The following is a 16355-nucleotide window of genomic DNA, read 5'->3' on the forward strand; positions in this document are numbered from 1 at the left end:
CAATTAAAATTACAGTTACAGCAACACTGCGAGCTAAAATTAAAATTACCCTCCTGTGATCGCAACGCATTATGAATGATATAAATAACTACAATTGTAATAGACCCGGACATCTTACAGCGTAAGGTAAAGGTAAAAGTGCAATCCTGGAAATCACTTGCTCACACCACCTGTTGGTTAAAGGGCCCCCCTCCGCGAGAGGGGGGCTCCACAGAGCTCATCGAGAGAGACATTGAATGCAGGAGCCGTCGTGCTGCGAGTTGCGTGCCCTCCACATCGATTGGCATTTGCATCAACTCCGTCTCACCGGGAGTTTTGATGAAGGAGGCGTGGAAGCAGCTGAAGTTGAGGATGGTGTAGGAGATGATGAAAAAGCAGGAGATGATGGGCGCGATGATATTCAACTCGGCTGCAAAAAATACGAACGGCATCAAATGGAGCTTCACTGTGGGATTGATGAGAATTCTCCCGTGTTCATGGTAAGAAACACTTTGCATCACTTAACGTGGACAGAAACAAATGATTCGCCAGTTTTCAACGTGATATCAAATTATGTTGATCAATGTTTCTGATCTCTTTATTGACAAAAAATGGAAAATTGTCACGACATTGAATGCCATGAACGACATTATTCACATACACGTGGATATCACCATTGGAACCTCCTTTGCCAGTAGCAAAATACGATAATTGTTTTTTTACCCTTTTATCTGGCAACAAAACTGACACCTTTTTGTACAAGGAGTCATGTTTACATTGACCACAATACCTGCGTTCGGAATACAAACAAAAAACACAACTCTGATAATGTATGCACTGTCCTTGAAATTGATTGGTCCACACCCAAGACAGCTTTTCATAGAGCCTAGTCTCACATGGTGTTGGATCAGATGACGCCAAAAGGCGCATTATCAGAGTTGTGTTTTTTGTTTGCATTCCGACCGCAAGTATTGTGGTCAATGTAAACATGACTCCTTGTAAAAAAAAGGTGTCAGTTTTATTGCCAGATAAAAGGGTAAAAAAACAATTAACGTGGATATCAGTTCATGAATTTGTCCGTAGACAGCTCCAGACATATAGCTGCCACGAGCCTCCTCATCATTGGATCTCTATTTTGATCTCTATATTCTACAGCCTTTATATCGCACGTGCTGTAAATTACACAATAACTGATTACAGGCAGTGCCGGATTATCCTAGTAGCAAAAGTAGCTACATATGCTACGGGCTCCGCACTTTCAAGGGCCCCGCGCTAAATGCTTTCAAGCTATCAATTCCGGTTTAGTGATTCTGCACTTGCTCTATTACTATAGTTCTATACCGCCTTCAACTTTTATGAACGACTGGGTGTTTAAGGTTAGCGATTTGTCGTAGTATCTGGCTGTATAGCAAATGAAAAAATACAATGACTTTACTATGCAAGTAAAACGTTTGTGTTTTAATATTTATCTGTTTTTATTTATTTAGGGCCCCTTTATAACATATGCTAAAGGCCCCGCAATAGCTTAATCCGGCACTGATTACAGGGACTGCATATATTATAACACCATTTAACCGCCACCATCAGCTACTCGAGAACATGTTTTGCAAAGCACTGATGTAGTGAGTAATCGGCATTTATTTACCATTATTATAAACGAGTTTGTATATTTTGTCAGGGAATATTTTTTTAAGAACATTAACTGAACAGCGATAATCATGAAGTAATGCTATTGTGGATCTTGCATCGTACGATTAATCGTAGTATCGTATCACAACAATCGCAATGCAGACAATGCGTCCGCTGTCATCATTGCCGCTGACTTTTAGCAATGAAACTAACATTTAGATTTAAAGCTTTCGTGAATGCAGGGATTCATATTCTTGGTTCTTTCGGTAAAGTCACGTAGAAGGGAAATAATAAAAGAATAAAAAAATGAAACAATAAAAATTCTCACGACGTTTCGACTGCAACACAAGCAATCATCATCAGGTGTGAAATCCACAGCAAGAATTGTTTTTTATTTTCTTGCTGTGGATTTCACACCTGATGATGATTGCTTGTGTTGCAGTCGAAACGTCGTGATAATTTTTATTGTTTTATATTTTTATTCTTTTTATCATTTCCCTTCTCCGTGACTTCACCGAATGAACCAAGAATAACGATACTCAAGTTGAACAAGTTCAGCAATAGCACTTCTTACGGCTCATCAATATTGTGCAATTGCATTGGTGAATGAGACGATACGAAATCAATGGCTTGTGTAAAGCAGAAGCCACAAATGAATACCAATGGTGTGACACATGTCCACGCCTGTTTACACACTCCTGCCATAATCACCCCGCATCTATTTTGAAGTTGCTTTAACTTGATTTTACTATGAATGTTCTTTTTTAAAGTAATTTGCCAAAACCAACTTTTGTTACGGGATGATTCTTTGAGCTGCAGTGAAACCAATGAGTATGTCGATTAGATGTTTTAATGTCTAATGTGGCTATTGTTCACAATTTGCGCTCACATTTTTAAAATTGTATTTTTATGATTATTTGTGCGTGTGCACAGTGTTTATACTTTTTGTTATGTAATGTGGTTGTTTTTCTTCAAATAGTTTTTTGTCATTTTGGTGACCCGGGAGAACATCCCTCGTCTCTCTTTGAGTTCTAATCCAGTTAACTAAAAATACACTTGAAAGTGATAAACTTACCGATGATGATGAAGCAAATGGAGATTATGTAGGCAAACAGGTAGCCAAACAGTGGCTCCTGGTTGCGGCCAAAGCCCTTGCCAAAGATGCCAATTCCAGGGTAAATGTTGTCCCTGGCCACTCCCTGGGAAGGCGGGGGGGGAGATAAACAAGTGCCACGTAGACAAACAAAATGCGCGTCAACTCAAAGTAAAGAAGTAACTCTACACTCGTACAGAGCAGTAACAGCGCGGGGCAGTGCGGCAAACATCCAATGCCGTGTAGCACTCTGCTTCTGTGCTCTCAAGCACACAAACTCCCCGCCCGCCTTCACCGACGCGCACTGACTGACGTGTCTTCTCGAGGTCTGGTCTGATAATCCCCTGTGACCCACACGACGTAGGAGGGGGTGCGGCTCTCATCCAGCAGTGGATTGGCAACGTTTTGAACGGCGGATGGCCACGGTGCCCGGTGGAGAAATCGCAGGGGGCAGGCATCGTGTGCACCCCCGGGCACGGCCTCACCTGGAAGCACTTGGGCGCGCTGATGAGATTGGCGAGCGCGGAGGAGAGGGCCGCTCCGAAGATGCCGGCGTAGATGAGCGGAGCCCAGGCGGACACCATCGCCATCACCTTGGGGGGGGACACGGAGGCGGCGGATGTGGCGCATGGGAGAGCGGCGCTGACATCAAATCGTGCTCTTCGCTTCTTTCTCGCTCTGCGGCATCGCCACCTCACGTCGCTCGTGTAGACGACGCGTAGAGCGCGGGTTTTATCAACGGGTTTTATTTAACTTCACTTGTGTTTGTCATGGTCAAATATTGTAATCAAAAGTTAGTCTACTTCATGTTGTCCAATCGATTAAAAATTTTGCACACGCACTCAGCTCCGGTGACATTGCATGCCTGTATGAAAATTGGCTTCAATTCATCAATTAATTGCCTCCTTTGAAGCAGTAAAAAAATTGTATGGACGGCGTATTCATTATATATTTTTGTGTAGGTCAAAAACGCCGCGGTACCTAAACTGTGGAATCGACTCGCACAAAACGCAGGCGCCGCGTGCCTCAGGCGCCATTGACGTACTTCTCGACCGCGAATAAAAGGAAGTTGTTAATAAAACCGTTGTTTTTAAAAATACCTTTTTTAAAGAGTTTATTTGTTGGGTGGAAATGGGTCAGCCGCATGTATTACGCGCGATCGGCACGAACCGAATCCGCGCAGAGCGAGGTGGAAACGTATACAGGGTGCTTCAAAAAAATGTTAACACTTCAGAGAATTTGCAACAACACCACGAGAAATGTTGTGTCTCCGGACTCTGGAGACCACCTGGAGAAGATTCCAGGCACGCGTTGACAACGATGGCGAACAAGTGGAAACTTACTCGGATTGTAAATGTTGTGGCTTGGCTCTCCAACACACCGGTGTGCTGTACGAGTGACGAATTGGCACGTTCTGTTTACGTGACAACCCTTACTAGTTGGCTGTAACGGGTGGTGGCGGGTTTTAACGACACGTTCATATATTTACGCGATCTAACCCAAAAACAACCTCTATTATGGAAATTGGAGACTTTCACTTTTTCAAGCTATTAGCATACATTTGTTATCAATTTACAGTGTATATTATCCATTCTTTTTCCATTAAAAACGATCGTGCCATGTAAGTGCTAACGTTGTTCTGAAGCACCCTGCATTTGCTGTAATTGTTTAGACAGTTGCTGAGCGCAGTGGCCCAAAGTCCCCCAAACGTCACGTGGCCAGCAACAAACGGCACTATCATCAAAGTCGTAATTATCAGGATGTTTACGCTGGAGAAATCCGATGAGCAACAAAGCTCTTTTTCCCCACAGACGATGTCCAAACGGAGAGCAGGTGAATCCTCCATCGGAAACAAAACGCGTCCGGCACCTGGTAGTTGTTGACGAAGCCGAAGGTGCAGGGCGACGTGGTGTCGGGTTTGAAGAGGCTGCAGGCAGTGAAGTTCCATCCCAGCTCGCAGCCCAGCTTGCTGCTGCCGTTACACACGTGGACAGACGCCGCGGTGGCGGAGGAGGCGGAGGAGGCGAAGAGCGTGGCGATGGTGGTCGTCGCGGTGTCGTTGCTCGTCGTGAAGCTGCTGATGGAGCTCAGCGTGGTGCTGCCGTTGGCGATAGCGAGGCTGGAGTTGGTGGCGTTGGCGGAGGGCACCCAGGAGAAGGAGTCGGAGAGGAGGCCAGAGGCGTCGCGCAGCATCACCGCACCTGCGACCAAAGCCACCGCCGCGGTTTTGAATGAAAAAAATAAAAATAGCGAATTATTATTGTCATTGTTGCGCATGTGTAACCCAGCAAAGTCGTGTTGAGTCACGAGAAAGAGAATATTTTTTTGGTCAGGAAGGGGTCCTGCCAGGTTTTGGCAGCAGGAGGCAATGTTGCTCTATCCCCAGTTGAATGATTTGCAGGCATGTTCATGTTTCAACATTGCTATGTTTGGCCAATGCCGGTCAAATTGTGCATGACGGTAGGGGCGGGGGGGTTATCTCTGGGAGGAAACTGGAGAGCCCGTAGCAAACCCATGCAGAGCAGGAGGAAAACGCACAAACTGCACGCAGAAAGGCGCCCCGAGTTCGGGACTCAAACCCAGGCGCTGCTTGCTGCGAGGCACGAGTGTCAACCACTGCGCCATCGTACGTATGGGGGACCCCGCGATGCGCGTTGTGCCAAAAGCTGGGGAGCCACTCACCGATGGTCGTGTTGATGATGAGGTAGGACAAGGCCGTTGTCAGGATAGCCAGAAGCGTCCCCTTGGGAATGGCAGAGGCTGGGTCCTTCACGATAGATTCGCACAAAACCACACCGTGAGCGACGCTGCGTTGGAGTGTGGCTGCTCTCAGCTACCACGTCGCGTTTTGAGTCTGATTCGTGTCGATGACCACACAACGTCTCACGCCCGGGCCCCGTTGGGCACCGAGGTTTCGGCGGATGTGTGATCGGATGTGACCATTGCAAATGACCGATGTCCCGCATTACACACACACCGCACTGAGTGTGTAAGCGGTTAAGCGGTCAGGGCAGATATGTGACGGTCGGGTATGCGACGTTGGCACTGTGCTGCGGAATTATTTCCCTTTGGTATTCGCTGTTCAATAATCTCAGGCTCTTAGATTGGCAGCGCGAGTGAAACTATATACGAGTGACGAATGGACAAATATCAGGTTAGAATGTTCATCGCGTCGCAATATAAGCGGACAATACACCCCCTTTCCATATCTGTCCCTTCACATACAAAGCACGAGGTTTATTCTTTTGTTTACATCCCATCAGTCACACGGCCTTCTGGGAGGAAAATTTTTGAGGTACATTGGTTTAATATGAGAAAACTCGAGACAAGTTTTGACATTCGGTGGAAACTCCGAATTGCCACCTTGGGTGGTGACGTGGGGTACCGAGCATCGGCGCTCGTTCGATCGCCGCCTGCTCCGAAGATTCACGGTTCAAAGTCCCGAGGCCGCTCTGATTAATCACTGTGGCTGTATCATCCACAGTAATATTACGTGCTTCAAAACGTCGTACGCAACGGTCGGTCCAAATGTTCAGAATAAAAAAAAAACACGTTGCAAGTGAATCAAATCGGGCTTACACACAAGAGAAACAATCATCGCTCCCTACTGGCAGACTAATGCCCCAGCTCTCGCCCGGTTATAGAAGATACACTCGAACTTGAACCTGATGATGTGTTCTAGATTTGAAGCTTTCGTGACTGCAAGGATTCATACTCTTAGTTTTTTCGGTAAAGTCACGTAGGTAAAAAATGAAATTAAAATTAATAAAAATAAAATTAAAAAATCTGTCTGTGACGTCCCACCTGATGACGGAGACTTGTGTTGCCTCCGAAACGTCGTGATTTTTTATTATTTTATTTTTATTAATTTTAATTTCATTTTTTACCTACGTGACTTTACCGAAAAAACTAAGACTGATGATGTGTATCGTGCACTTCCGCCGATAGCCGGGCGAGTTGGCTGCCGAGTCCGTTACCTTGAGGTCTCCGCAGATGTTGGCCCCAGCGAGGATGCCCGTGACGGCCGGGAAGAACACTCCAAACAGGCGGAAGAACTCCGTGTTGCGAAACACCGGAGTGAAATTCTCGGAAAAAATCTTTGCTGGAAGCGAAATAAGCACAAAGTGTGGGTGTTAATTTTAGAACGCGCGTCAAATTCACACAAAGTCCAATCCGTTGCGCGACTTTGGATGTTAATAATGTTGAATAAATACCACAACTTCTAAGATGCAGCCCTGCCCCCTTTAATGTGTGTGTATATATATATAACAGCAAACACAACTCCAGTGGGGAGTGATATCTAAACTGATTCAAGGTGCCTCCGTCACAAATCCACATTGACAAATATAGTGGGGAGGCTTTCATGCAGCAGTGGGGAGGCTTTCATGCAGCAGTGGGTAGGCAACGGCCGACGGTGATGACGACGATGTGAGTGAGGATCGCAGTCTACGCAGTTGCACGTTGTGGTTACATGCCCGTCAACCCCTTGTCAGTGCCTCCTACCTCGTTACAGACAAACTCAGACCTCATTGGTCACCCCGTGCCCTTATAAATCTCAACGTTCATCCTACAAAGTCCCATCACGAGGGAGAAACACACACAAATAAGACAAACACCACCACTACACACTCACCACTAAACTCACCACTTGTACACTCACCATTTGTGCACTCACCACTACACTCACCATGACATACATGTGAACCCCTAATCAATGCCCTACCTTATTACAGACCAATTCAGACCTCATCGGGCACCCCGTGCCGCTTATAAATCTCAACGTTCATCCTACAAAGTCGCATCACGAGGAAGAAACATGACCAATTAGGCAAAAAAAATGTGCTCGCAATTGAAACGGCTGTACGCCATACTCTTTGGTTCTTTCGGTAAAGTCACGTAGGTATAAAATAAATTTAATTAAATCACGATGTTTCGATCGCAATACAAGCGACCGTCATCAGGCGGAAATCAGCAGTTGTCCTGCTGTATCGGTTCCTACGTGACTTTACCGAAATACTTTACCGAAATAACCAAAGACTATGGATCCCTGCAGTCACGAAAACTTGAAATCTCGACTGTACGCCGTATGGATATGAAAACTCAATTTCCTCGTACAAGAATACGGGGTAACCCGTGTGGGTTGACAGACTGCTCGGCTGCCCTTCTCCCCTTTTTAAATCCTTTATATTAAGTTCACTTGCTTGCTTGCTTGCGCGCTTACGACCGTGCAAATCTTTCGGTCGTTTTTTAACCCACTTCCCGTGATCCAATCGAGCTGACATTTTGCACACAGACTCGTTGTGCGTGACAATGTATTTTCGTGAAAAAATGTTTCCACTTTTTAGGAATTTTTTTTTCATGTTTAATTTAAAATACCAATGTGATAAAAATGAAACTCTTACTCAAGAAAAACAGAAATGAATAATAAAATAAAACCGATGCCACGCATATAAAGGATTTATAGTGAAAAACTTTGTTTTTACGGGTTAATTTTTTCCCGTCGCTCACCGTTGTAGTTGAAGAATCCCTTGGACATCTTCTCTGGCGTAGCTGGCATAACGGTGCCGAGGAGATAGTTGAGCAGCGAGATGATGATCAGGACGAAGAAGATGAGCTGGGCCTGGTGGGTGACGCCAGCGCGGACCGTGAGAAACCCCTCGTCTCTCCCATCTCGCACAACGTTAAAGACCCCCCCCCCCCCCCAAGCGCCCGGCCCACTCCCCCTGCCACCGACGCCATGCGCAAGAGTGAGCCCATATCCCCCCTTTTCAACCCAGAACGCGAAGGGAGAGAGGAAGCATAAACCGGAATAGCGATACAAAATCAGGGCCGACGCTGGCGTGAGCCATGCGTCGGCCAATGTCCCGTTGGCACCACCCACGACCAAGTTCCCTCTCCGTAGCGAGCGCTCTAGGTCGCTGCAATAAGGGGCCATCCGTTTAGTACGTACGCATGGAGGGGGAGGGGGGGTTAACCCAAATGCGTACGCTTGCGTATAGGGGGTCTACTGACAATGTACCTACGCATAGGAAACGGGGGGGGGGGGGGGGTGAAGCCTCTTTTTTCTTAAACACGTTAATATTATTAATCCTTGATCGTTTCTGCGTGGATTAAATATCGGCCGTTCTATTGGATTCGAGGGGGGGGGGGGTGCGTCAAGCGTACGTACGCAGGTGGGGGAGGGGGGTGTAAAAAGCACGCGTGCGTGCAGGGAGTGGGGGAGGGGTCAAGTTTTGACATATTTTTGCGAACCTACTAAATGGATGGCCCCTAAGTAGAATAAAATCCCATGTGACCGGCCAAATGGCTGTGACCGGGGTCAGGGGGCGAACCTTGTTCTCCCACGCGAGTCCGGCCATGGCGATGGCCAGCAGGAAGGTGACCGTGATGACGCCGATGATTCGGATGTCGTTCACTTTGTCCACCATGATGAGGTTCGAGGCCTGACGCGCGCGCACAAGGCAAAGGAACGCGCAGAGCGCACCGTTAAACACAAGAGACAAAGATCCCCCCCCCCTTATAGCCTGAACAGACTGTTGGGGCAAGTGCTGTAAGCGAGCACCCAATGAAGTCTGGCACGGCACACGATGGAGTGGACGGCGAACAAACCACGCCCGACCGCCTTTGTCTCCCCAGTGGCGCTGGTCTTTTTTCTTTTTACACAGAGCACCAGGTACTCATTTGAGGCTGAGTCGACCTAGGACCGTGAGCTGGAATCGAACTCGGGTGACCGGGTTCGTAACCGCGCTAACCGCTACACTACCGCTGCCCACCGTTAAACACGTGCACACGTACACGGGTGATCACACGGGTGATCAAACGGGTGATCACACGGGTGATCGACACGGGTGATCAACACGTGTGATCAACACGTGTGATCGACACGGATGATCAACACGGGTGATCAACACGGGTGATCACACGGGTGATCAAACGGGTGATCACACGGGTGATCAACACGGGTGATCACACGGGTGATCAACACGGGTGATCACACGGGTGATCAACTCGGGTGATCACACGGGTAATCAACACGGGTGATCACACGGGTGATCAACACGGGTGATCACACAGAACACGTATCGCGCATCTGGCGAGAATCCCATTTTGAACAAACTGGGACGAGTTGAGAACGTTTCACGAGATTTGTTTTCGCGACATGGACATTGTGCATAATGCGGCGTATGGACACTGCTGGATGAAGACCTCCCCACGCTACGTCAGTCGGTGTGTATTATATGTGCAGTACACGCTGTGTGTGTGTTATAGGTGTAGTGTACGCTGCGTGTGTGTGTTATAGGTGCAGTACACACTGTGTGTGTGTTTGTGTTATAGGTGCAGTACACGCTGTGTGTGTGGTATAGGTGCAGTGTACGCTGTGTGTGTGTGTTATAGGTGCAGTACACACTGTGTGTGTGTTATAGGTTCAGTACACGCTGTGTGTGTGTGTTATAGGTGCAGTACACACTGTGTGTGTGTTATAGGTTCAGTACACGCTGTGTGTGTGTTATAGGTGCAGTACACACTGTGTGTGTGTTTGTGTTATAGGTGCAGTACACACTGTGTGTGTGTTATAGGTTCAGTACACGCTGTGTGTGTGTTATAGGTGCAGTGCACACTGTGTGTGTGTGTGTGTGTTATAGGTGCAGTACACACTGTATGTATGTGTGTGTTATAGGCTCAGTGCACGCTCTCTCAGTTAAGTTGGGTCGCACGAGATTGTCGACGAGATTTGGGCGACCCGAGCCGCGTGCGCAGAGAGAAGCAACAGACCACACGAGGCGCACGGTTGGCTACGTACGGCGCGAAAGAAGTTCAACATGCGAGACACGCATCCCCGCGGCCTGTGAATCAGAAGCACACGAGGGTTGTGGGGGGCCGGCACCGCACAGTGGGGGGGGGGGGGTCCTCACGTGCAAGATGTCCCGCAGCGTTTCGGCGAATCCCACGGTGTGCATGGCGATGCCCACGGCCGCCGCGAACGAGTAGAGGATCCCGAAGGGGGCACCCAACTCGTACCCCAGGGTGCGGGACACCATGAAGTAGGTCCCACCTGGGCACAAAGCCATCCAGACACCCACGGGTCAACCGGGCAGCCGCCGTGGCAGATGATCCACTTCGTCGCCCAGTGTTCTTCTCTTCGCTCTCGCTCTGTCGCCCAATGGTGCGACACCACCTCCTAGTCTCTCTGCTATGGCTGTTGCTTGCGTGAGATGTGTGCGTGTGTGCGCGTGCGTGTGCGTGCGTGCGTGTGTGTGCGCGCGTGTGTGCGCGTGCGTGTGTGCGCGTGCGTGTGTGTGCGCGCGTGCGTGTGTGTGCGCGTGCGTGCGTGTGCGCGCGTGTGTGTGTGCGCGTGCGTGTGCGCGCGTGTGTGTGTGCGTGTGCGCGCGTGTGTGTGTGTGTTGAATTTGCTTCTGATTCACAGGACGCGGGCTGCGTGTATATTGAACTTCTTTCGCACCGCACGCAGACAACCGTGCACCTCGTGTGGTCGTTACCCTTCTCTGCACACGCGGCTAACTTGACTGAAACAGCTTGTATTGCAGCTATAACACACACACTCGCTACCCTCGCAGTCTCTGTATCAGAACTCGTTGCGTTTTCACTACAGGGCGTGTGGTCACTGGCGGAGCCAGTTGGGGGGGGGGGGGGGTTGGCACGAGCCCCCCAATGATCCGATCGAAATCCCTAATTTCGATCGGATCATTGGGGTTTATTAGTAATACATCGGCATTTTGCGACCCCTACTGCCACTGTGTCGCATATTATTATGTGCCAGGGACTCTATGAGATGATAGGACAATAGTCTGAGTCCATAATTGGCAATAAGTAACGGCAAAGCAGTTATAAGTGACTCACAGAATTGTGCGCAGTTGCGTATACAGTACACGACTTCCCTGAAGGCATCAACACCTTCAGCGAGCGCGATGCCGATCACACAACGCGGTTCGAATTCGACCCTCGATCGATGGCTGCGCCATCGCCGCACACGCGTCGATTAAAAAGCAAGCGACAAGTCCTTACTTACTAACAACTCCTCTATCATTTTTCATTGCTGGAGGGGTTGCCCCCCCTACCTGAAAATCCTGGCTTCGCCATTGCAAGTGGTTAGCCGGTGGGGTTCGGAAGGGGATTCGGCACCACTGGCGATGGGGAGGCCTGTGCCCTCTTGTGCGGTGGTGGCGATATGCTGACCCAAAGAGCAATGAGCTGACTTGTGGGTTTCGTTTTTTAAGTTTCGTGTCCATTTTGGTAACGACTTGAAACACCAATAAGGTTATTATTGTTGTTTACGAGTCGTGTAAACAATAACCCCCCCCCTCACCCGTGATGCGATACATTTACGTGATTACGTTTTGCATTTCGGATGTTTGAATCGCCAAATTTTATTTCGTGAATCAACATTTTGCGTATAATTTGCATTCTTCGTTTGTTCAGTCTCGTTTGTGCTTTATTGTTTGTTACACGAGCCAATAGAAATCATTTGAACATAATTCAGATACACGTAACAATGATTAATAATTAGCCGTATTATTCGATGATGCATGCAGCGTAAGAATTTATGTGTATGAATTAACCGTTACGTAATCGTGATTTGAAGCTTTCGTGACTGCAGGAATCCATACTCTTTGGTTCTTTCGGTGAAGTCACGTAGTTAGAAATAAATTAAAACAAATCACGACATTTTTATCGCAACACAAGCGGTCGTCACCTTTGCCTGATGACGACCGCTTGTGTTGCGATCGAAACGTCGTGATTTGTAAAATTTTATTTCCAACTACGTGACTTAACCGTTACGTATCAATTGTTTTACTGCGACACTGTTCAATGAAGTGTTTCACCACCATCATCATCATCACAATCGCCATCATCAGCCACGCATTATGCACTGCGAATGCGTTAAGAGTCCGACGATTATTATCGGCCGTGGGTGGGAAATTGTCAGTTCACCTCGAGCCACCTTTCCGTTGTTGGAAATAGCGGAGATGGAAAGGCCAGAAATGGAGGTGATGATGACGGCCACGAGCACGATGACCCACGTCAGCCCTGCAGAGACCACGGCAGACAGAGCAGCGTCAACATCACTCCACTCCGCTCAATAAATATGCGGGCAATTAAGTCTCCTTAGCGCGGCCCGTCGTTCGACAAGGACAACAAACAAAACGCGTTCCTCACACATCCCATCAGCCGGGAGGGCTTCATTTCAGCAACACACGTGAACTCGGGGCCGGTTTAGGCACGCAGCGTCTCATCAGCAGAGTTGGGTTTTGCTCGGATCTATGCCGGTGAGCTGCCGGACTTCGAGGCAAGGACTATTACTCTATGGGGTCCGGCTCCGACGCGAAATTGTGTCGTCATACACGACTCAACATGGTCATTCATTAGCGAATTTGTGGCGAATACAACAAGTAAGATAACGCGCAGATAAAACGCCTCCACGGAGATTCGCTCGTGTAGCGGCCACCCGCAATTGCGTTCATGGCTATGTTTTCATGCATTTAATAACAACAACAAAAAAGCTCACACCTGGTATTGTAAACGTTCGCAAGAAAAAAACCCAACGATCTTTACACACGGCATTGCCGTGATTCGGCGTCACCTGTGGCAAGTGCGTCACGGTGGCAAGGTGTTGAATACTTTGCCTCGTATACAGGAGGGCATAGGTTCGATTCCAACCTTGACGCCTGTATATTTGTGGATTTTTTTTTCTTTCTCCGGGTCCTCCGGTTTATCCCTCCACATTTAGAAACGTGCGTTTTAGAGTATTTGGCTGCTAATACATTTCCACTTGATACGCCACTCCGTTGACCTATCATTGCTACTGAAAACACATTCCTGCGGAGGAAGCTGGTAGGAACGTTGGGTTGCTCGGTCAATGGCCAGGGTCAACGACTGTGAGGGCGGGCGCAAGCCGGCGTGAGTAGGTTAAACGTTGAGTTTTATAAGGGCACCACAGGGTGACCAGCCCCTCCCCACCCAGCCCCACCCCTCCCACCCCCCACCCAGCCCCACCTTCCCCACCCAGCCCCTCCCCACCCTCCCTTCTCCACCCAGCCCCACCCCTACCATTTTTGAATGCACGACGGACGGACGGACACAATAATCTCCTGTGGGCTGGTGTAACGAGGAGGTTGCTATCAGTAAAAGAGCTATATATAGCTCCGTGGGCCTTAACCTGGTAAAATATCAACAACAAAGTTAACACTTTATAAGAGCAAACTCCCCACCACCACCGCCGCCGCCGTCGCCGTACGCCAGGAGGAGATGACTGCTTACCGATGCCAGCCTGAGCGGTGATCCAGGGCAGGCGCAGGTACATGAGGACTCCCCAGATGTTCACCATCACCCGCATCTGCCCCGAGACAGAACACGTTGCCAAAAGTGTCACGGCGGGCATCGTCGGCTGCTGCTGAGTTGTCGTTGCTCAAAGTTCACTGCTGGAAGGAAGGAAGCTGGGCTACGGCTGCCGTATGACCTGCAGAGTATGTCACGGTGGGCACTCCGTGAATTTCGCGCCACTTAGAATTAGTTGTTCTAGATTTGAAGCTTTCGTGACTGCAAGGATTCATACTCTTAGGTTTTTTTCGGTAAAGTCACGTACCTGAAGACGGAGGCTTGTGTTGCTTCCGAAACGTCGTGAATTTTTTAATTTGTTTTATTTTACTTTTCTTAATTAAAATGTTTTACCTACGTGACTTTACCGAAAAAACCTAAGAGTATGAGAATTAGTAGTTTAGCTATCCAGTCGAGCCTAACGAAGCCCGGAAATCCGTCGCGATCTGTGCCATTTATAACTGTATTCTTTCTGCTGTTTCGTGTTGCGAGACATTTTGAAGCAATTCACGAAATAATTGTGAACGCGCATTTATTTCCTCTCGTGAAAACAGAAAGGAGAGATAGTTCGCCTTAAAACCATGATACAGTTGTAAAGCAAGGCAGGCCACAGTTGACCAATGCTGAAGATTGCGGCAGGTTAAGGCGCAGCCCTGCAATTGCTTGCTCCCTAGAGGAGACACTGCCCCCCATAACTGCAAATATGCCAATTCGAATCGGGCTTGAAAACTAATTTATTTTTAGAACTGCTCTTTTGTGTTTAGCTCGTCGTCCTTTCCCCGCATCTCCAATGAGCACGGTTGGTTACGTACGGCGCGAAATAAGTTCAAGAAACATTCACGCAGCATCACCACCACCACCACCATCACCGCCGCCGCTCACCATGACGCCACGGAACCAGCCGAAGAGAATGGGTTCCGGCGGTTTGACTTCCTCCACCGGCTCCCCGTCCGGAACGTCTTCCAGCACGGCATCCCCGTACACATGCTGCAGGGTGGACGGCACCGCCGAAGGGTCCTGCACAGCGCACACACCGAAGACAAAAGATCCCCACGCATCGCCTTAGCCAGAATGTCGGGGCTATTCGCGAGCACCTATGAAGGCCGGCACTGCCCACGAGGGTTTGGGTGGCCACAACCACGCCCGGCCGCCTTTGTCTCCCTGGTGGTGACGTTCACGCGTCGGTACTCATTTTGAAGGTGAATCGACCTGGGGGGGGGCTTACCACGCATTGCACGCGCACGCATGAGGCTGCGTGGTGTAGCGCTGTTTATGCAGCCACCGCAGTTTAAAGTGTGAGTTGGATTCACGACCAACACCGGTGTCGAGTGATGTCTGAACCGGTTGTGCCCCCCCCCCCCACCACGCCCTTCAACGGCTCGCATTGACCAACGTGGTGAAGTATGGTCAAACAACCCTAGCAGCGGAGTAACAGAGCGCTGGGGGTCACGAGCGTTGTTTCTCGACTGTGCACTTTAACACAAGCCAAGAGATGTCGCGCGCTCCGTGGCAAGAACACACGCGCAGGGAATCAACAAAACTCAACAACGGCAGGATTCTCGTTCACGCGTTTGCTTTATCAGCATTGTGAACGCACAGCATACGGCTCCTGACCTATCCACTGCTGGATGAAGGCACCACCACACCGGGTGGAGGGTGGAGGAGTGAGTGGGTGAGACCGCGTGTGCCTACCTTCACGTAGGTGGCGTGCAGGTCGTAGATGGTTGCTCGCGCCGCCTTCTTGCCATGGATGGTGCCCGTGCGGCAGTAGTAGTTGTAGTTGGGCACCGGGTCCAGGGTGTTGTGGCCGAACGTGCGCGAGTAGTAGGTGTTGGTGTGCGTGTCCGTGTACGCGTAGTTGTCGTGGGCGCCGCCGACGCCGTCTTCCCTGGGCTGCACTTGGAAGCGGCCGTGCCCGTTGGCAGACGGAGCCGCCTCCGAGATTTCCTCCATGGCCCTTGGTTGGTGAGTGAGTGAGTGAGCGAGCAAGCGAGCGAGGGAGGTTTACTACCGTGACCCCCTACACGGCCGTCACGCACGCGGCGTCTCGCTTCGCGAGAGACGGCGCAGCGAATGTGCCCGCGCGCTCACGGAATATGCTCCGGCTGCGACTTGGCGCGTCGCGATACCGAACCCCCGAGCAAAAGCCGCGGCTGCGAGAGCGACTTGGAAACTGGGACGTAAACAAAGTTTCGGCCCATTACTTTATAGGGCCGAGGGGACGCCGCGAGAGAGATGGCGTAATTCGTGCGCATTTTCGTGCTCGATCCTGATCCCGCCGGAGCGAACCCCCTGGGCGCGGAAAGCCACAGCGGTGTTG

The 16355-nt window shown here is 49.5% G+C and overlaps 1 protein-coding gene across 1 annotated transcript in view; it reads right to left on the reverse strand.

Moving 5' to 3' along the window:
• LOC144942181 (solute carrier family 12 member 3-like) overlaps window positions 1-16114 on the reverse strand; it is a 33204-nt gene extending 17090 nt beyond the window's left edge. The window contains exons 1-13 of the mRNA XM_078868939.1: window positions 15728-16114; window positions 14918-15052; window positions 13979-14054; window positions 12653-12748; window positions 10615-10754; window positions 9034-9144; window positions 8210-8321; window positions 6679-6803; window positions 5384-5468; window positions 4571-4902; window positions 3187-3294; window positions 2684-2807; window positions 308-409 (exon numbers count right to left, since the gene is read on the reverse strand). Coding sequence (XP_078725065.1) covers window positions 308-409; window positions 2684-2807; window positions 3187-3294; window positions 4571-4902; window positions 5384-5468; window positions 6679-6803; window positions 8210-8321; window positions 9034-9144; window positions 10615-10754; window positions 12653-12748; window positions 13979-14054; window positions 14918-15052; window positions 15728-15988 — 1807 coding nt within the window. The 5' untranslated portion in view covers window positions 15989-16114. The remainder of the gene's footprint in view (window positions 1-307; window positions 410-2683; window positions 2808-3186; window positions 3295-4570; window positions 4903-5383; window positions 5469-6678; window positions 6804-8209; window positions 8322-9033; window positions 9145-10614; window positions 10755-12652; window positions 12749-13978; window positions 14055-14917; window positions 15053-15727) is intronic.
• Between the last annotated feature and the right edge of the window lie 241 nt (window positions 16115-16355).

Source organism: Lampetra fluviatilis, chromosome 26 (genome assembly GCF_964198595.1).
Source record: "Lampetra fluviatilis chromosome 26, kcLamFluv1.1, whole genome shotgun sequence".
NCBI classification, from domain to species: domain Eukaryota; kingdom Metazoa; phylum Chordata; class Hyperoartia; order Petromyzontiformes; family Petromyzontidae; genus Lampetra; species Lampetra fluviatilis.